Source organism: Nymphaea colorata, chromosome 3 (assembly GCF_008831285.2).
Source record: "Nymphaea colorata isolate Beijing-Zhang1983 chromosome 3, ASM883128v2, whole genome shotgun sequence".
In the NCBI taxonomy this organism is placed as follows: Eukaryota; Viridiplantae; Streptophyta; class Magnoliopsida; order Nymphaeales; family Nymphaeaceae; genus Nymphaea; species Nymphaea colorata.
The window spans coordinates 920,046-936,528 of record NC_045140.1 but is presented as its reverse complement, the minus strand read 5'-3'; the positions used below and the strand labels follow the sequence as shown (position 1 = coordinate 936,528).

The following is a 16,483-nucleotide window of genomic DNA, read 5'->3' as shown; positions in this document are numbered from 1 at the left end:
ATGGTAGCATGATCACATGAACCACTGCCTCAACAACTCAATGAACTGTTAGGAAAGGAAAAGGTATTGATAATCTGCTTCCCAAGTTAATTGATCTCTATGTGACCCAGATGGTTGGTGCATAGCGGTAGAGCATGCCTGTCAGATGGGCCGTCCTGGTTGCATTCTCATGGGCATCATATCTCCTATATCGACTAATACAAGGAGATGTTGTAGGAAACTTTCTTCACATGGATGCGCCACATGAAGTTCAAATTAGTTTTCTTTTATTTGGCATGTTTTTCTTTATTTAAAACAGTTTGATTTCCGCAGGAAATCATTCCTCACACTGAAATGGAGGAAATTTTATGGTGTCTACCAACTTCAGATTAGAACTTAACATCCAAAGCGAGAGAGAGAGAGAGAGGTCTGGTCCAAGCGTTAAACTCAAAACATGAAAGCAATTGAAAGTTTCTTCCATATATTTGAAAGAATATATATCTTTCTGTACAAAAATGTTCTGCTACTGACATGTATACATCATCTACTAACTCTTTTTCTTTTTAAATCACATTGTGGGGCGCGTGACGGGAGGGATGGCTTGGAGGCAATGAAGAAGATGGCAAGCACCCCCTGCTAGCTAACGTGACTAACAATACATTTTCTACCGCTCCCAACTTGTCCTTCTTCAGCAGTGCCATCACATGCTCTACGAATGCAGAATCACAAGGAAACGTGATTGCTCCTTCTATGTCCAATCCGAACTCTTCCTCTGCCATTATCAACAGCTGTTGGAAGATGGGCAGTTGGAGGTAAGCCAGAGGAAGCATGAACCTCTTGCCGTCTGCTGCATAAGCCACAAAATGCCCCTTGTCCGCAACTGCTACTGCTTTTCTTCTGCTGTTGCTCCTCTCCACCACTTTGCCTAGCGAGATTCTTCGTCTTCCCATGGCGGCCATCTTCTTCCATTTCCTGGCCATCTCCACTAGTCTCGTTGCGCTGATCATTCTTGCAATTTCTCAAACGCCAAATATATGTTATAGAACTAGAAGATTGTGTCTGTGTGCTGTGGATGATAATCTTCTGGTTGTTGGGCTAACTATATATAGAGTAAGAAGGTGCATGCCGTTCTATACACAAGCAAAGCAAAGTGGGAGCAAGAAGACTGTGACGTGAGGAACATAGCATGTGGGCAAGCGTATAGGTCTCCTGCTCTTTCCCATATAATGCAGGTAGATAGGACAGCCCATGTGAATGAGAAGCAACCAGGGCCACTGAATTTCTTGAACTGGATTTCGTGGTAGAAAGGCTGCATCACTCTCATTTTCGCTACATAGCCCCTCCCACATCTTGTTGGAAGCAGATTAAATTTTCAGGTCCCACTGTTTGAATGTCAAATGACCAAAATGCCCCTCAATGAGAAGATTACACTAAGAAATCGAAAGGCCCTTACCCTATAAGGACAAAATTGAATAGATGGAAAAAACACTAAGAACGAGCTGCTATACCTTCTTTGTCATTCTATACGAGGACAAGAAGTACCACAGATTTGTTCAAAGGTACATGGCTCAGTAACCAGAGGGGCCGACTTGCATGTCTGTCCTAGTATGACCCACATCCAGTTGGAGCGTTGGATAATGCTTAATCATTCTTCAAAGACATGGATTTCTGGTCAAGAGATAACTTCGACTTCATCACTGTGTTGATGCAGTTAAACTAAGTATCTGTTCCAGACTGCTTCAAGTTTCACTAGTACAGGGGAAGACTACAGAATCGAATCATCAACTTCTATGATTAACCATCTCTCGCTCGAACAGTTATGGTTGGTTGCAGCAGCTGCGTCCAGACCCAACTGTGAATCAAGTATTTTGTGTCCAAAAAAATTCGAGCTCGAGTTCATGCCACTGAAGTTTTATCTGTCGATCATGAACATAAGTGTGTCTATTATGGAATGGTATACATGGCTGAATGTCCACTAAGATGAACTTATCATGTCACCTCATCTAGGATGGTGAACGGAGGAACATTCATTGCCCTTACTATTCAATTGTGGTTCTGGTTAAAATGAACTAAAGATCTGTTACAACTTCCGGTAGGAGGCCACATCAAGCCCATTGGCTGCCCAAGCCACTGCCCTGCGACACATCGGGCACTCAAATTTATAAAAATGGCCAAGTCATTTTTTGTGAAGGGCATAAAGAAAAGCCCCCAAAATAAGAAAATGAAACATTATATTCCCATTTTTTCGTCATAAAGGGCGACGTGGTGGGTTGTGACGGCGTCGTGCATGCCATGGTTTTTGTTCGACCTTAAACACCCACCAACATCTATCCACTCCCGGGTTTCTCTTTACCCAAGGTCATCCTTTTTTAAGGAGTTGTTTGATCTGTCATAATTTTTTTTGTAATTTTTTTTGACAGATTCGTAAAACAATAACAAACTGTTGTATATGCACAACAACCCCTAAGGGACCATTGGAAAATGGAACAATATATGAGTGTTCTATGAATACAGTTCAAAGGTAAGATAGATTCATGAAAAACTAGTTTTAGTGTCCAATGAATTTCCTTTATTTTTTTGAGTAGATTTATGAAATACTTGCATATTGTTTCAACTACCAAATAACCCCTAAAAGCCTAAACAAGCACCAAAAATTATGTTGGGCCTTTGCATTCTGGGGCCACTTGTGCCTTGTCAAGCATTCTAAATAGCCTTTAATTTGCTACCATTTGGTTGTGTATCGTCATGCGCTCCTAGCCCATTGCATCATTGGCATCTCATATAAACATGCCTCAATTGGACGATGTAGGAACAGGGGTGGAGCCAAGGGAGGGCTGGCAGATTCCCCCCTCCTAAAAAAAGATAGAACTTTACATGTGAATTTAAAATAAAAATTATTTATCTTATATAATCATTTTGAAAAAATATATTTTGGCTCTCATTAAAATTTTAAAACTATAATTAGGAAAAATTTGTGGCTCCACCCCTATATAGGAATATGTTACAATACCGTCCATAGTTTTGAAGGGTGCTATGCTGTACATTTTTTGTAGATTTACTGGCGTTTCTGGGTGCTGGACCCACAGTTCTCAGCAAAAACCGAAACAGAGCACTATAAATATTATTCTGAAGGAAAACTTGACAGCATCAGTTTTTGTAGCTAGCTATATAACAACTCATTTTTATTTTCCGAGTTCAAATATAGCCAGAAAGCACCTTGTTTTTAAGACTAATCATTCTCATATCCACGATTCTATATAATGATCAGCACCATAGTCCCAAATAACGGCAAGGCATTTCTTGGGTATTAACAAGAATGCTTATTATTCTTGGAAAAGCTTCGTTGCATTATAAATTATAACGTTTTAACTAGTTCTCTTACCAAAAAAAAAGGTGATGATAATCTAAAATTGTTATTTAAACCCTCAAAATATGTTTTAAATGTATTTTTAGAAAAAACCCACAAAATTATTGTGACATTACTGTGATACTTTTGCGTTTAACTCGTTTTTATGCTTTTATCGCAGTTTTTTTTTTTTCAAAACATAGCCCATATTTGTTGCCTATGATCAGCAGAAAGTGGATAGTAGGGGATGGATAGGAAGGGGCAAAGGTAATAGCTAGTATGAGAACCAGAAGAAGAATCTGGATACCCGATTGGCAGTGGGCATGAGAGATAAGAAATTGGGAAGCAAAATGGTGGAAACTGCAGACAAAATAATAAACTATGAAATGATAATAAAAATATTTTAAGAGTGGTACTTGAATCAACTCAGCCACTGTGCTGTTTTTATTCGATTATGGGTTTTGGCAACAGTTATTGGCCGTCTGTTTTGGAAATTAAGCAAATGTTTGCCTTGAAAATCATTCCCAGTTGAGAGAAAAGAACAATGGCATGTGCATGTTCCTCTCACATGAGGAAGTGTAGCAGGGCACTTTGATATTGACATATGCATGCATGCATCGCTATCCTTCTTTGTGTGATATGATATTATTCACCAAGATGAAGCAATCATGGAATACTCGCACAGTTACATCAAACAATGAATGGCTCTAAATGGATGGATAATGAACTATTTTTTTTCTTCGCCTCTAAAATTGTGATTAATCATTTTGTTGGACAAGTTTCATTATGAATGGATGGACAAACGTGAACCAAAGTTGCACAAGGGGTTTGGCATAGCTGGTCAGACCAATGGCTGATTTGTAGCCGATTAATGGTTCGATTTCTTTAGACATCAACTTTCTCTGAACACCATGAGTAAGGGCAACGGAGGAGCCTTGGTTGTGATTCATTGATGTTATTTTCCTGGTATTAATTTATCTAACATGGTGATTCAATCAGTATTTGTTCTTTTTGTTCCTCTACTTGTTTCTTCTTTAAGAGAAGACAAAATTTTCATTCAAAGGGGAAAGCTGTAGCAGCATACATGGTAAAAAGGTGATTGAGCAATTATACATCGAATAAGGCAAGAAAGGAAGAGGACAATTCTTTTACTCAATAACCAAGAAGCCACTCTCAAGATGGTAGAGTTAATGGTTGAACTTCTATCTACAGCTGCCTGGTGGGGCCCTTATGGTGGGACCCATGTGCCTATCCCTACCAGTGTTTCGTAAGAAAAACATTTTTGTTCTTGATAAAGAAATGTTTTAAGGACATCATGCTCTTGTATTATAAAATGCTTAATGTGATTGTGGCTGTTGCTTCTATATCCAAGAATTAAATGCTTTTGATATAGTCAGACTATGTTTCTCGAAACGAAAACATGGTATTCTTGGAATGTATTGTGCTCATTTTATCAAACACCCCCCCAGTATTCTATTGAGTATTGTATCGATTGTCTATGGTAATTCACATTAAAAGATCGACTCTTGGATGCAGGATTTAGTACCACTTAAAATGGGAAACTATAAGACAGATGAAATTTTTTTTCCTATCTGACAACTCAGAATGTTTGTACAAGAATTGCTGGAGTATAACATAAAATTTCTTTAAGGTAATTGTATGAACGTATTTTTGCTCCACTTGTGTGGATGCATTGACTGTTTCTCTTAGCAGACATTGAACAGTACTTGTCGAGAAGCCTGAATTTGCTGCAATGAAGACGATGATGAGCAACTCTGGTGACTAAACGAGACCATCAATATATTCTGCACCTCTACGAGTCTGCCTCTCTGTGCCAGCAACATGACACATTCCAGAAGTGCAGAATCACAAGGAAATGTGATTGCACCATTGATGTCCAACCCAAACTCCTCCTCTGCCATCCTCAAAAGTTGCTGAAAGATGGGCAGATGGAGATATGTGAGGGGAATCATGAACCTTTTACCATCTGCTGCATAAGCTGCAAAATGGCCCTTCTCACCACCTTCTGCTGCTTTTCCTATGACATTTCTCCTCCGCACTGCTACTCCACCAAGGGAGATTCTTCTTCTTCCTCTTATTGCCATCTTCTGCCATTTCCTGACCATCTCTACTAGCCTCTTTGTGCTGATCATACTTGCAAGACAAGGCCCGCTATTTTGAAATCCAAGTAGATATTATCGTTGGGATACTGCGGATGTTCTTTAGGGATAGAGCCTGTCAGGTTGATGATAATCTCGGGCTGCAGCCTGAGTATATATAGAGAGGAAGTTTTGAACTTATTCTCATGCTCATGTGAAGCAAGGGAGGTGGATAGAACGTGACATGGGAAACATACCACATGGCTTGGTTTGTACTCATCCTATCAATGGAACCAGGAAGTCCTTCTCTTTTAGCCCAACAATTAGTAAGACAACAATGAGGATGAGGAGCATGCTAAGCCCACTGCCCAATCCCATAGAATGGAGTTCAGAAAACTCTGACTGCTATTATATTGCCTGTCATGGATCCTCTAAGGAAATGAGCTAGCCGACAACTATGCAAACTGGCACAATGAGTTAGTAGGACCGACATGAAGAGCCAATTTTGGCTTGACTTGCTTCTTATATGGACTCTAGCATGCGGGGCATCCACTTAAAAGTGGATTATGTTTGTTGATGTTTATCTGAGGCTTGGAATCTGGAAGTTTCAGGATTTGATTAAATCCGCACATAGGAAGATGTAACCATCCGCCATGGAACTTTTCTGACTCATGGTGCAGAAATCTACATCTTTTGGTATCACTAATCCCACTACATGCGTTGGATCGGACTTGTACAGCGAAAACCAAGTGTCTCATCAAATACAGACCCTATGAAAGGATTATGCTTTTTTCATTTGAAGGTATTCATTTCACACATTTTTTCAGAACATAGCTTTCTGAAAGTTGTTCCATGACATAGCTGCCTGGTTTCAATCTTCAATAGTTGCATACTGGTAATACAATGTTTTTCCTTTTCCCCCTTTTCTTTTTATTGGCAAGTTGTGGTTGAGCAGGGCACATCTATGGAAGGGCTGCGTCTTCAACTCTTGACCCCCTTCAGCCTCCTATCTAGGCAAAGAAAGCCCTTGTTGGCAACAGAAAGTAACAAGCTTAGCTCTCAAAACATGTATTTCAGGAATATGTCTTCTAAGACTACAATGTACATTCTTATCAACAAGATAGGGAAAGAGAAACGCCGGGAAAAAAACTGAGCTGAACTCGAACAATTAGTCTGTAATTCAAACGGAGCAACCTGAAAGCATCAATAAAAATACGGAACTAAAATGGGTCAGATCCGTTACTGTATCGTCTTTTCTGTACCAGATCCGGAAGCCGATTTGCCAGGTATTTAGCTCCCCTAGCTAGAGCCAAGACGCATACATGGATGTCGAACTAAGCTTACAAATTACATTTGCATGGTCAAAGCTTATACAAACGAGTTGCTACCTTGATGATATTTCAGGGATGGTTATTTATAATTCAGTCCATATATGTGACCTACAAAATTTGATTAGCTTTTTAGAAAACAGGAACTGAAGGAAGATGGCAGCAGCGTGAGGGTAGATGGAACCCAAACCATGCCACTATGCTGACACCAGGAATCGAGTCAGGGAATCCTGTTTGACACTTCCTTTCTCATGGTCATTTTTTGTTTGTTCCCAACTCTGCAAAACGGACGGGGGGGTGAGCATTATGTTCCTGTATTTTAAGCCTGTGGGCGCTATGTTCATGTGTTTCAAGCCCATGACCGCTATGTTCTGTGTCAAAAAAGTGGGTGAAAGTCTTGTACCAGCCAACATACACTCAAACTTTTTTCTTGTCAGATCTTTTGTCTAGCTCGACTTCGAATATCTTCCTGTCGCTTGTGCCAACATACAGTACCTTTTTTCTAGTGTTTATCCCTATGGAATTTAGTTCACTAATAGGAACTCATTTCTTCTAATAGGCAATTATCTCAAGGTAATGTTCCAATTAATCATTCAAGACAGAATGCTTATAGCACTGGAAGCTTTCTTTTTTATTGTTTGACATGAGAGAACGAAGTTCGTGACTATGATCAAATTCAGCCCAAAAAAAAGATTAAAAGATATATCACTTTCACTACTTAAAGTAGTAAAATATTGATTGGACATTCGCCAAATTGGATAGTCATGTACACATTATTGAACATAAACTGTGGTGACTAAAAAGATAAACTAGTGTATAACGGGTGCCTAACTACCTCAAGGCACCAAAGCAGCTTTTGACTATAGGGGATGAGGGGAAGGTAGAAAGTTTCGGCGGGCAGTGGGATTAGTGTCTCGCTCACCCGAAAAAGGAAACCCCATAAAACTCTCTCCCTTCCTCATACCCTTAGAACAGTAATAACATATTATTGCTTCAATACATTATTGTTTAATGGATCTGTGCTAAAAATCACGTTGATTCATGATACACTTTTAAAAACTTCCCACGAACCTAATTCATTCATGGAACATTTTAAAAAGTGTTCTATAAATCTAAAGGTTCCTTCCAATCTCAACCAGTTGAGAATGTAAGAAAAAAAAAAGGTCACGTATATATTTTGAAAAAGATACCTGGAACTTTTTATGTAGCATTTTCATGACATATAAAAAATTGGTTTTCTAAAATTTAGTTTTTTAAATAATTAATTTTTAATCAGTCATCAAAATTGGTTTATATGTTTGGATGATAAGGCTAAAACACATTTTTTATGAATAAATGGGGCTTGCCGGTTATTCACTCCCTTGTGAAAAATAGTTTTTACCAATTTGATGTTATCCAAATCTGCTTCAAACAGCTTTTTAAAAGGGAAACCATTTTTTACCTCCAAAAATTAGTTTTGGATGTCATCTAAATGCTTGATACATGCAATTTTTAGAGCAAAACGGCCCTTATCAGCAACTTCGTGTATTGTTTTTCCTATGTTGCTCCTCCGAACTACTGCTCCACCAAAAGAGATTCTTCTTCTTTCTCTTATTGCCACATTCTGCCATTTTCTGGCCATCTCTACTAGTTTTTTTTTCACTGATCATTCTTGCAAGATGAGGTTGGTGACTGGATGTTGCTTCAAAAGCCAAGTGGGTATAGGTTGCAGCTGTATTTTTAGAGAGGGCTTGTTAAGTTGATGATGGTATGCTGCAGCCTGAGTATATATAGAGATGGAGCTCTGGTTTTGTTCTATTGAAGTGGGGACTGGGGACTAAACAGAATGAGACATGGGAACATTATCATATGGATAAGCAAATGCCTGTCAGAATATACCATAGAGAAACCAGAATATCTTTCTCCTTTTGTCCAACAATCAGTAAGACAAAAAACATGTGAAGGAGGAGCAAGTTAAACCCACAGATGCATCCCAGAGAGTTGATTTCAGAAAGCTGCACATGCTATGTTTAATATTTTCTCATCTTCCTGTGGGCACCAGGTAGCCAAATAACTGAGACAACTGGATGAATCTGTGGGACAGAAATGAGGTCCCCATTTGGCTTGATTATTTTCATACATATTTGGCCAAAGCACGTCCACTTATAAATGGATGATGCTTTCATGCTTTTCTGATGTTTGGAATTTTCCGTTCCAGTGGTGTCAGAAACCAGAAGTTTTGGTAGCACTGATCCAACTGCATGTTCTAGCCTTCCAGGTTATAGGATTTGTACAAGAGGTCAATTGTATTATGAAGTATTCATGAATAGAATAGGCAATGAATTATGAAATTCTTATCACTTGAATGTATTAGTTTAACACATTCAAGGAGCCTGGCTTTCCAGAATTAGGTCCTTCATCCGACTATCAGTGGTCCATCTGAACTATTTTCAGATCAAACATGTAAGATTTTCATTTTCTGTATGGCGTTCACTGATTGAACTCCTTGAACTCAACGGTCTCGAGTGCAATCCCGTCGCCGAGCAGATGGAGCTCCTGCTGGTGTAACAATGTAGAGAACATCATTGCCAGGCACAAATACCTCTGCACTTTCCTGTATACTCTTGTACAAATACTTGCGGTTGAGTTTCCTCAACCTCAGCTTTTGACTCAGGTAAGATGGACAATAGCGAGACAACATTTGCCTTGGTTTGTCGATGTCAGAGTGCATACGGAGAAAGTGGGATTGTCTTGCTCCAGTGTACGATTAAAGCGAGTGGGCTCGAAATGAAAATGAATGAGACATGGGAAATGTACCACGTGGAGGAGCAGATGGATTTGTTAGCAAATGTCCAAACAAAACGAATCAGAAAGCGTTTCTCAATGTGAGCAACAGACAGTAGGACCACGGATGTGGAAGAGAATCAATTCTAAGCCGTGCATGGAATCCATGGAAATGGATTACCAAAAAACTTGTGTGGGTCTGTGTGGTCAATTGCCCACAGAAGTTCAATTGGGCCTTATACGAAGAGCCTGAACAGAAGTTAAGGAAAAGCAAATGCACTTCCTATAATGATATCCCCACATGGTTTCATACTTAAAACAGGATTCTGATGAAAGTTCACATCTTTTTCAAGTATTGGAACCTTCTATGCTTGGTGTGCGAAAGCACCTTCATTCCAGCGCCAGGGATTGAAATGCCCATCACAAGGACATCATGCATGGCTTAAGAGATCTCGCGTGTTCTACCATGAAGATCCACCGCACTCTCATTTCAACCATATATGTAAATGGTTTGATTTGCTATATTTGGGCTACTTAATCATATTTGCAGCTACGAACTTGATCTGAACTTGCAAATACACAAAGAAAAGCCATTGAGCTTAGGACTGCTAACATAGAGTTGTTGGAACTGGATGAGTTGAAAGTTGATTCAAGTAGACAAATGATTTCACTAATGTTGGATATACTTTCTCAAGTATAAAAGCACGAGGTATTCGCAGCTTCAAAGTTTTCATATTGTAAATGAAATCAATTTAATTCAAACTTCAAAATACAGGAGGCAAATTCAAGAGGAGAATACTCTCTAATAGTTTCATATACTATCTTAAAGCTAATGGAGTTATTCATCGAAATGTTGTTTTAAAACGCCTCAACAATTCAAGTTGTTTTTCACTTTCATCGGTCATTTTTGAAAAAGAGTTAGGTGATGAGATCATAGGAATCGCAAGTTACATGTGTCAAAACTTGTATCTTTTGTGGAAAATGAAAATGGTTTTTAAGAATGTAAGGCTCATGATGAAATGTGGATTGCTCTTTTCTCTTTAAATTGTTTCCTAAGTTCAGGAATGACTCGTATAGTGATGAAGCTATTGAAACAAATGGGGAAATAAGAAAAATCAAATTGAATGTCAAGGTTCTGGGGCATCCTACGGAACTATTGGCCACATAGAAGGAACTTTGTTTACATTAAATAAATGTAATATTCCTTCAAATCAGATTTAGTTGTGAGTTTAGAAGTCAAATCTGAATATGATATTAGATTTTTCTTCATTTGCATTTGTTAATCGTTCTATCATTCGTTGGACCAAAAGAAATATTAGACATAGGTCGGACACCTACGAGTAATTCTCTCCTAGGTCTAGGGCTTGCATGAGAATGGTTCATTGATACTTTGAACCAACGCTCTACATTGAAGCTAAAGATACTATAGCATGGAGAGTGACTGAATATTGAACCTAAAGCTTTTAAGAAATCTTGGAAATATAAAATATAGAAAATAGATAAAAACAATAGGGTGCGTATAGATGTCCAAAGTCAAAACCAAAAGTAATGGTTTCTTCAAGTAAGTGTTTAATAAATCTTGAAAAAAGTTAGAAGGAATGGTACATTGATGGAATTTCATTCGTTCATGTATCTTCGAACCGTTCTCATAGACAAAGAATTTTGGCCAAAAACGTGCTTCGTGCCATAACTTTTACAGCTTGCAGGCAGCAACTATGGCCTTCTAACCGAAGCCAACCATTCAGCAACGAGCAAAGTGATGTGCAAATGCAGCAAGACAACAGCATTTGAGGAATCAATGGCTCTATTTGAACTAAAAAACAATTGTTATATACAATATGCCTCATTTACACTTGGCGTGCACCTTCCTGTAAACTCCTGCATCCGCGCCCTTAGCTCTACATGAGATTACAAGTAAATTAAAAAAAGACAAAAATCACCACTGCCAAAATTCTTGAGCCTATGAGCTTCTCACTCGAATATACACTTTTTACAAACTGACACATTTCAATCGTTTAGTCTTGCCAAGAATTGGCTGACATCGTATTCTTCTGTATATTGTGACTGATCCCAGAGCTCTTCTAGATTATTTAACATGGCTTTCAGCCCCTTTCCTCCAACTGATGTTTTCTTGTCAATCATATCCTGGTCAGCATCAGAAGAACCTGGCTTTCCTGCACCCTGCTTTGAGCAAAACATCGTGATCCAAGTGAGAAATTGATGCACACTGCCAGATATGTACGATAAAAGAAACAGTCAATTCTTACCTTCTTGCCAGTGTCTGCTGAAGTAAACAAATCTAGTAATTGGTGAGTATTCATTGTTTTCAGGCTGGCATTGTCTGCATTAATAACAGCATTTGCAATTGATACTTTAAACTTCTGGAGGCTCATGACCTTCTCCTCTATTGTTCCCCGCATGATAAGGCGATGAACATTGACAACCTTACGTTGTCCGAGCCTGTGGGCTCTATCCATAGCCTAATAAATGTCAGAAACATGTTAGAACCTCAGCATTGCAACAAGTTCAACAACAGTAATCAATGAGTAGACATACCGCTTCTATTCAATAACGTACATGAGAATATAGTCTCTTTCTGCACAAGCTTTAATTATTTAAATTGATGACAAATTAACCATTACAAACTATTGTGATAATATATATATATATATATATATATATATATATATATATATATAGATGCACAAGTGAATTTTCATTGGATGATATGGTGGCCTTTGTTGGGTGTGAAAGAGGGCATCTGGCGGCCCAAACACAAGCATGCAGCAGCAAATTTCACCAAAAAACCAAGATAGCAAGTTAATCCTACATCGCGTATGCAGCTGGAGAGAGGAGAGTCTACGGTCAAGTATTCAATAACCCGTTCTGTGCTACTGTTGTTCCAGCAGTCCTCCCGTACAGATAATTTCATGAGTGGCAGCGAACAAATTGATGCCAACAGAGAAACTTTTGGAGCAAAAAGAAAACAATTGTACAGAGAAGCTTCAGCGAACTCATCATCAAAGAACGGAAGAGTGAGATACCTGATGATCCCTCATTGGATTCCAGTCATGCTCCATAAAAATGAGGGTGTCCGCAGATGTAAGATTTAATCCAAGCCCTCCAACTGTTGATACATGCAAAATGGCAATGATGTTCTAGTGAACACTTAAAAGACAGCAACTTGGTTAAGAATAGCACTACATACCATGTGTTGTGAGTAAGAGAACATCGATAGTAGGGTCAGAGTTATAAGCTTTAACAATTTCGAAACGTTTTTCTGGTTCAACCGATCCGTCGAGACGCAAATACGTGATACTGCCCATGGAGAAAAAGAAAAGGCATGTTATACACAGTCTCAAGTTCAACAGCTTCCTACTCAGCATTTTGATAAAACTAGCAAACAAAGTAGGGATCACCAACATAAGTTACACAAACAAGCAACTTCAGCAAGTTGCATTCTGTCCTTTGACAATAGAAAATTATACTATTATGCGCACCTAACAGCTTTGCTAGCAAAACTTTAGATACCTTGACCTTCCGACTGGGCACATGAATGTGGAAAACAGGAACGAATCTATTTTTATACCAATCATTTAATAAACAAGCTACCAAATCAAACAAACTAGGAATGAACTTAATTACTCAAACATGTGATTAATCTCGACAAAATTAGAGGAAACCTGAATTTGGAGACATGACAGCAATGCAAATCCTCACTTAACAGTTACCATGATCTACTTGCCACAGCCATTACTGCAATCTCCTGTTCCAAAGTTCAGACCCCTCTAATAGGCAACAATCTACCCAAATGCCCTATAGGACAGCTGGAAACAAATGCTGCTTTCCATAGTTAATTGTGAATCAAAAAAATCCACAACTTCCCTACTCAAGCTATGTCACACAAAAATGGCTACCAGGCAGCTACACCCATGTTGACATGGCCCAACATGCATGCATGGTACAGGTTCAGCATCAAGCATGCCATGGACATGGCCAGAAATCAAACATGCCATGGGCATGGCCAGAAACATGTCAGGTGCAGTCAATGCACCTATGCATAATGCATGTATTTGTTTAAACAACCTAGTTAATCTAACCCATACAAAATCATCCTTTTCTTAGGGTTCAGCTATGGAAGCAAGGGATCGGTCAAGAAAATCCTCCTTTTTCTTCTCCCCATGTCTGCAGGGGGCCCTCTCTTCAGCAACCCCCTTGGAGAAGACATCGCTCTCTCTCTCTCCAGCAACAAAAGAGTCGCAAGAGTGACAGAGTATCATAACTGTGGTGTCTTTTCGTACAAATTATGTTTCATAATTAGTGAATGTATTGTTGAATTATAATTTTACTGTTCATACAGACAAACGTGGTCATGGAGGGCACCTATGTTTTTCTTTATTAAATATTCAGGACCCATACACGCACCTTTTATATATATGTATACACACTCTGTCTCTCCCTATCTCAGGGTGTCCACAACATCCATTTTAACTTTAATTGATAACTCATTAAAAAGAACTGGAAGACAAACAAGCTTCCATCCTTTACAAGTTATAACATAGTAAGCACCATATATTGACAAAAAAAACACTCTAAAAAACACAGGCGATACTAGTATGATGGAGATTACCAAAATAGATTTGACTCAGGTAATCCCTGTGAATTGTGAAATAGCATCTGTTCATATGCTTCATGAATTATATGCATAACATGGTACGGTAAAGAAGGTGTTACAATCCACTAAATGACAGAAATTCCAAGAAACGAAAAATGTATATGTGAAGGAACAAAATACAGTAAAACTAACGTTAAGCAACCAAAAAGAATTGAGAAAAAGATCTTGCAAAAATATAGTGGTTAACACATGCACTGAATGGAAATGGAACACCTAAATTCAATTTGTGAGCTTATTTTTTGAGAATTTCCAAAAAAAAAGTAAAAAACCCTAAAAAATAATAAAAATAACTGAAAGCTAAAATGAAGGCATGAAAAATGTCAAGCTAAAAGAAATGAGTTAGAATTTGCTAATTAAGCAAGTAAGTTGCATAACAAATAACAATTAAGAAACAAGTGAATAACTAACAAGTAACATGTAACAAATATCACAAATTCACAATCAACCATAAGCACCACAAGTTCACCAGATGACTCAGACGTCATACTGCCATACCAAGTATCAACAAATTGCTGCATAAAACATATAGTAATTCATCAACAAGATTCAAAGTCAATGCTTTAACTTTCAAATTACAAAAGCTTTAAGCCTTTATACATTTTCAGCTTTCAGAACTTTTCCCTTTGTACAGCATTGCCACTTTCAAAAAATCAAAAAAATATCTTCAAGAAAAATATTTTTCCAAGAAATGGTGCACTCTATTCTCGTGAAAATATTGCAGTAATATCACGATTTGGTGATAAACTGAAAATCTTGCAATATTTCCCCACAAAAATATTTATTTTTTTGGTGATAAAAGCACAAAAATATCAGTGATATTTGTGACTATATACATGCATATATAAATCTACACACATATATATATTTAAGGCAAAATCACAGTCGGCATCAAAAAGAAAAGAGGAAAAGAAAAATTGGCGAAAAAGTATAAAAGAAAAAAATAACTACTTCAACTACCTCAGATTGTAGCCATGATACACGAGTACGCCTGTGAAGGTGAAGTACCCGTCCGGTACCGGTACGACACCGGTACGGGTACGGGCTTGGGTACGCCTATGGTGCGGCGTTGACCGTACCGGGTACGGTCAACGCACCGGAGGCCGTATCCGTCCTTTTTTGGACACGGTCAAATTTGACTGAGTTCAAAAATGTCATTTTTAATTTTAACGAAACCATTTTAACGTTAAAAAAAAAAGAATGTTCGAAACCCTTAAAACTTAAAACGAAAGTTAAGGGTTTCAGTTTCTCTCTTACCTCTCACCGACCGACATCCGGCGATGAAGACAGCAGCAGTGAAGGCAGGGGCGGCGAACGCAGGGGCGGAACGGCGACGGCAGGAGCGACTGTCACGGTATTTTTTTCGTTTTTTTCATTTTTCTTTTCATTTTCATCGGCTCCACCCCTGCCTTCGCCGCCGGCGACAATCGACGACGACGACGATGACGGCCACCCCTGTTCTATTTGCTAGTGTTGTCGACCGATGGTTCTCTCTGTCCCATTTCTTCTTTTTCCTTTTCTTTGTATTCGTAAAATTGTTGCTTGCTGTACCGATTTTCCATGCCCGAGTAGATGCAGACTGTCTAAGGCAGCCTAGATTTCTTTTAATCACGTTATATTTCAATACTATATGAGAGAATCTGAATATTTAGATTTGACCTCATTTACTGTCCTATAATCCTATTGCTTTCCATGTTATAGCTGATAAGCTCTAATCTGCAGTAGAAGAATGAGATTGTGCTTCAGCTGCTCCGCTCGGTATAGTCAAGTTGATTATAGTGTCTATACCAGGGGCTGTTTTGTGTTCCAACCTCCAAGACATCTTGCAAGCTAAAAATATGGCTTGATAAATGTGTTCGGCAATAAGACATGTTTGAGTCTCCTATTGCAGATTTTTCAAATCTGCGTCTTCCCTAATTATTGTTGTGATATATCATTTCATGAGAGGATTCGTCTATTTGGATTGATCCCTGTTTCTATTGGTTTATGATTTATGAATATGATAATATGTTATTCTGTTTGTAATTTTTGATATATATATGTGCGAATATGTTATTATGTTTGAAATTTTTTGACATATATGTGTGTATGGCCGTATCCCCGTACCCAAGTTTTTTAAAAATGGTCCGTACCCGTACCCGTACCCGTACCCATGTGACATAGGATTGTAGGAAAAAACAGCTTAGGCTATTGAGTGCCTAGGAATGCCTGCAAAGCCAAGATGATGACCTACGCATCTCCCAATGAAAGAACACCTAGGAACAGCCAGCCTAGGCAATCAGCCAAGCCTAGAGCT

General features: G+C 38.5%; 3 protein-coding genes across 5 annotated transcripts in view; all 3 read right to left on the bottom strand.

Annotated features, from left to right (window-relative positions):
- Positions 1-416: 416 nt before the first annotated feature.
- LOC116251196 (auxin-responsive protein SAUR68-like) lies at positions 417-1,168 on the bottom strand. Its single transcript, XM_031625312.2, has one exon. The coding sequence runs from the start codon at positions 984-986 to the stop codon at positions 543-545; it is 444 nt and encodes a 147-aa protein (XP_031481172.1). The 5' UTR covers positions 987-1,168; the 3' UTR covers positions 417-542.
- A 3,571-nt stretch (positions 1,169-4,739) lies between these two features.
- LOC116251311 (auxin-responsive protein SAUR68-like) lies at positions 4,740-5,567 on the bottom strand. The gene has a single exon (XM_031625498.2). The coding sequence runs from the start codon at positions 5,476-5,478 to the stop codon at positions 5,032-5,034; it is 447 nt and encodes a 148-aa protein (XP_031481358.1). The 5' UTR covers positions 5,479-5,567; the 3' UTR covers positions 4,740-5,031.
- A 5,734-nt stretch (positions 5,568-11,301) lies between these two features.
- LOC116251482 (TATA-binding protein-associated factor BTAF1) overlaps positions 11,302-16,483 on the bottom strand; it is a 32,816-nt gene continuing 27,634 nt past the window's right edge. For all 3 annotated transcript variants that reach the window (XM_031625783.2, XM_031625782.2, XM_031625784.2), the window contains 4 exons: positions 12,724-12,833; positions 12,560-12,642; positions 11,783-11,995; positions 11,302-11,696 (listed from right to left, as the gene is read on the bottom strand). In XM_031625783.2, the coding sequence (XP_031481643.1) occupies positions 11,523-11,696; positions 11,783-11,995; positions 12,560-12,642; positions 12,724-12,833 (580 nt within the window). In that variant the 3' untranslated portion in view covers positions 11,302-11,522. The remainder of the gene's footprint in view (positions 11,697-11,782; positions 11,996-12,559; positions 12,643-12,723; positions 12,834-16,483) is intronic.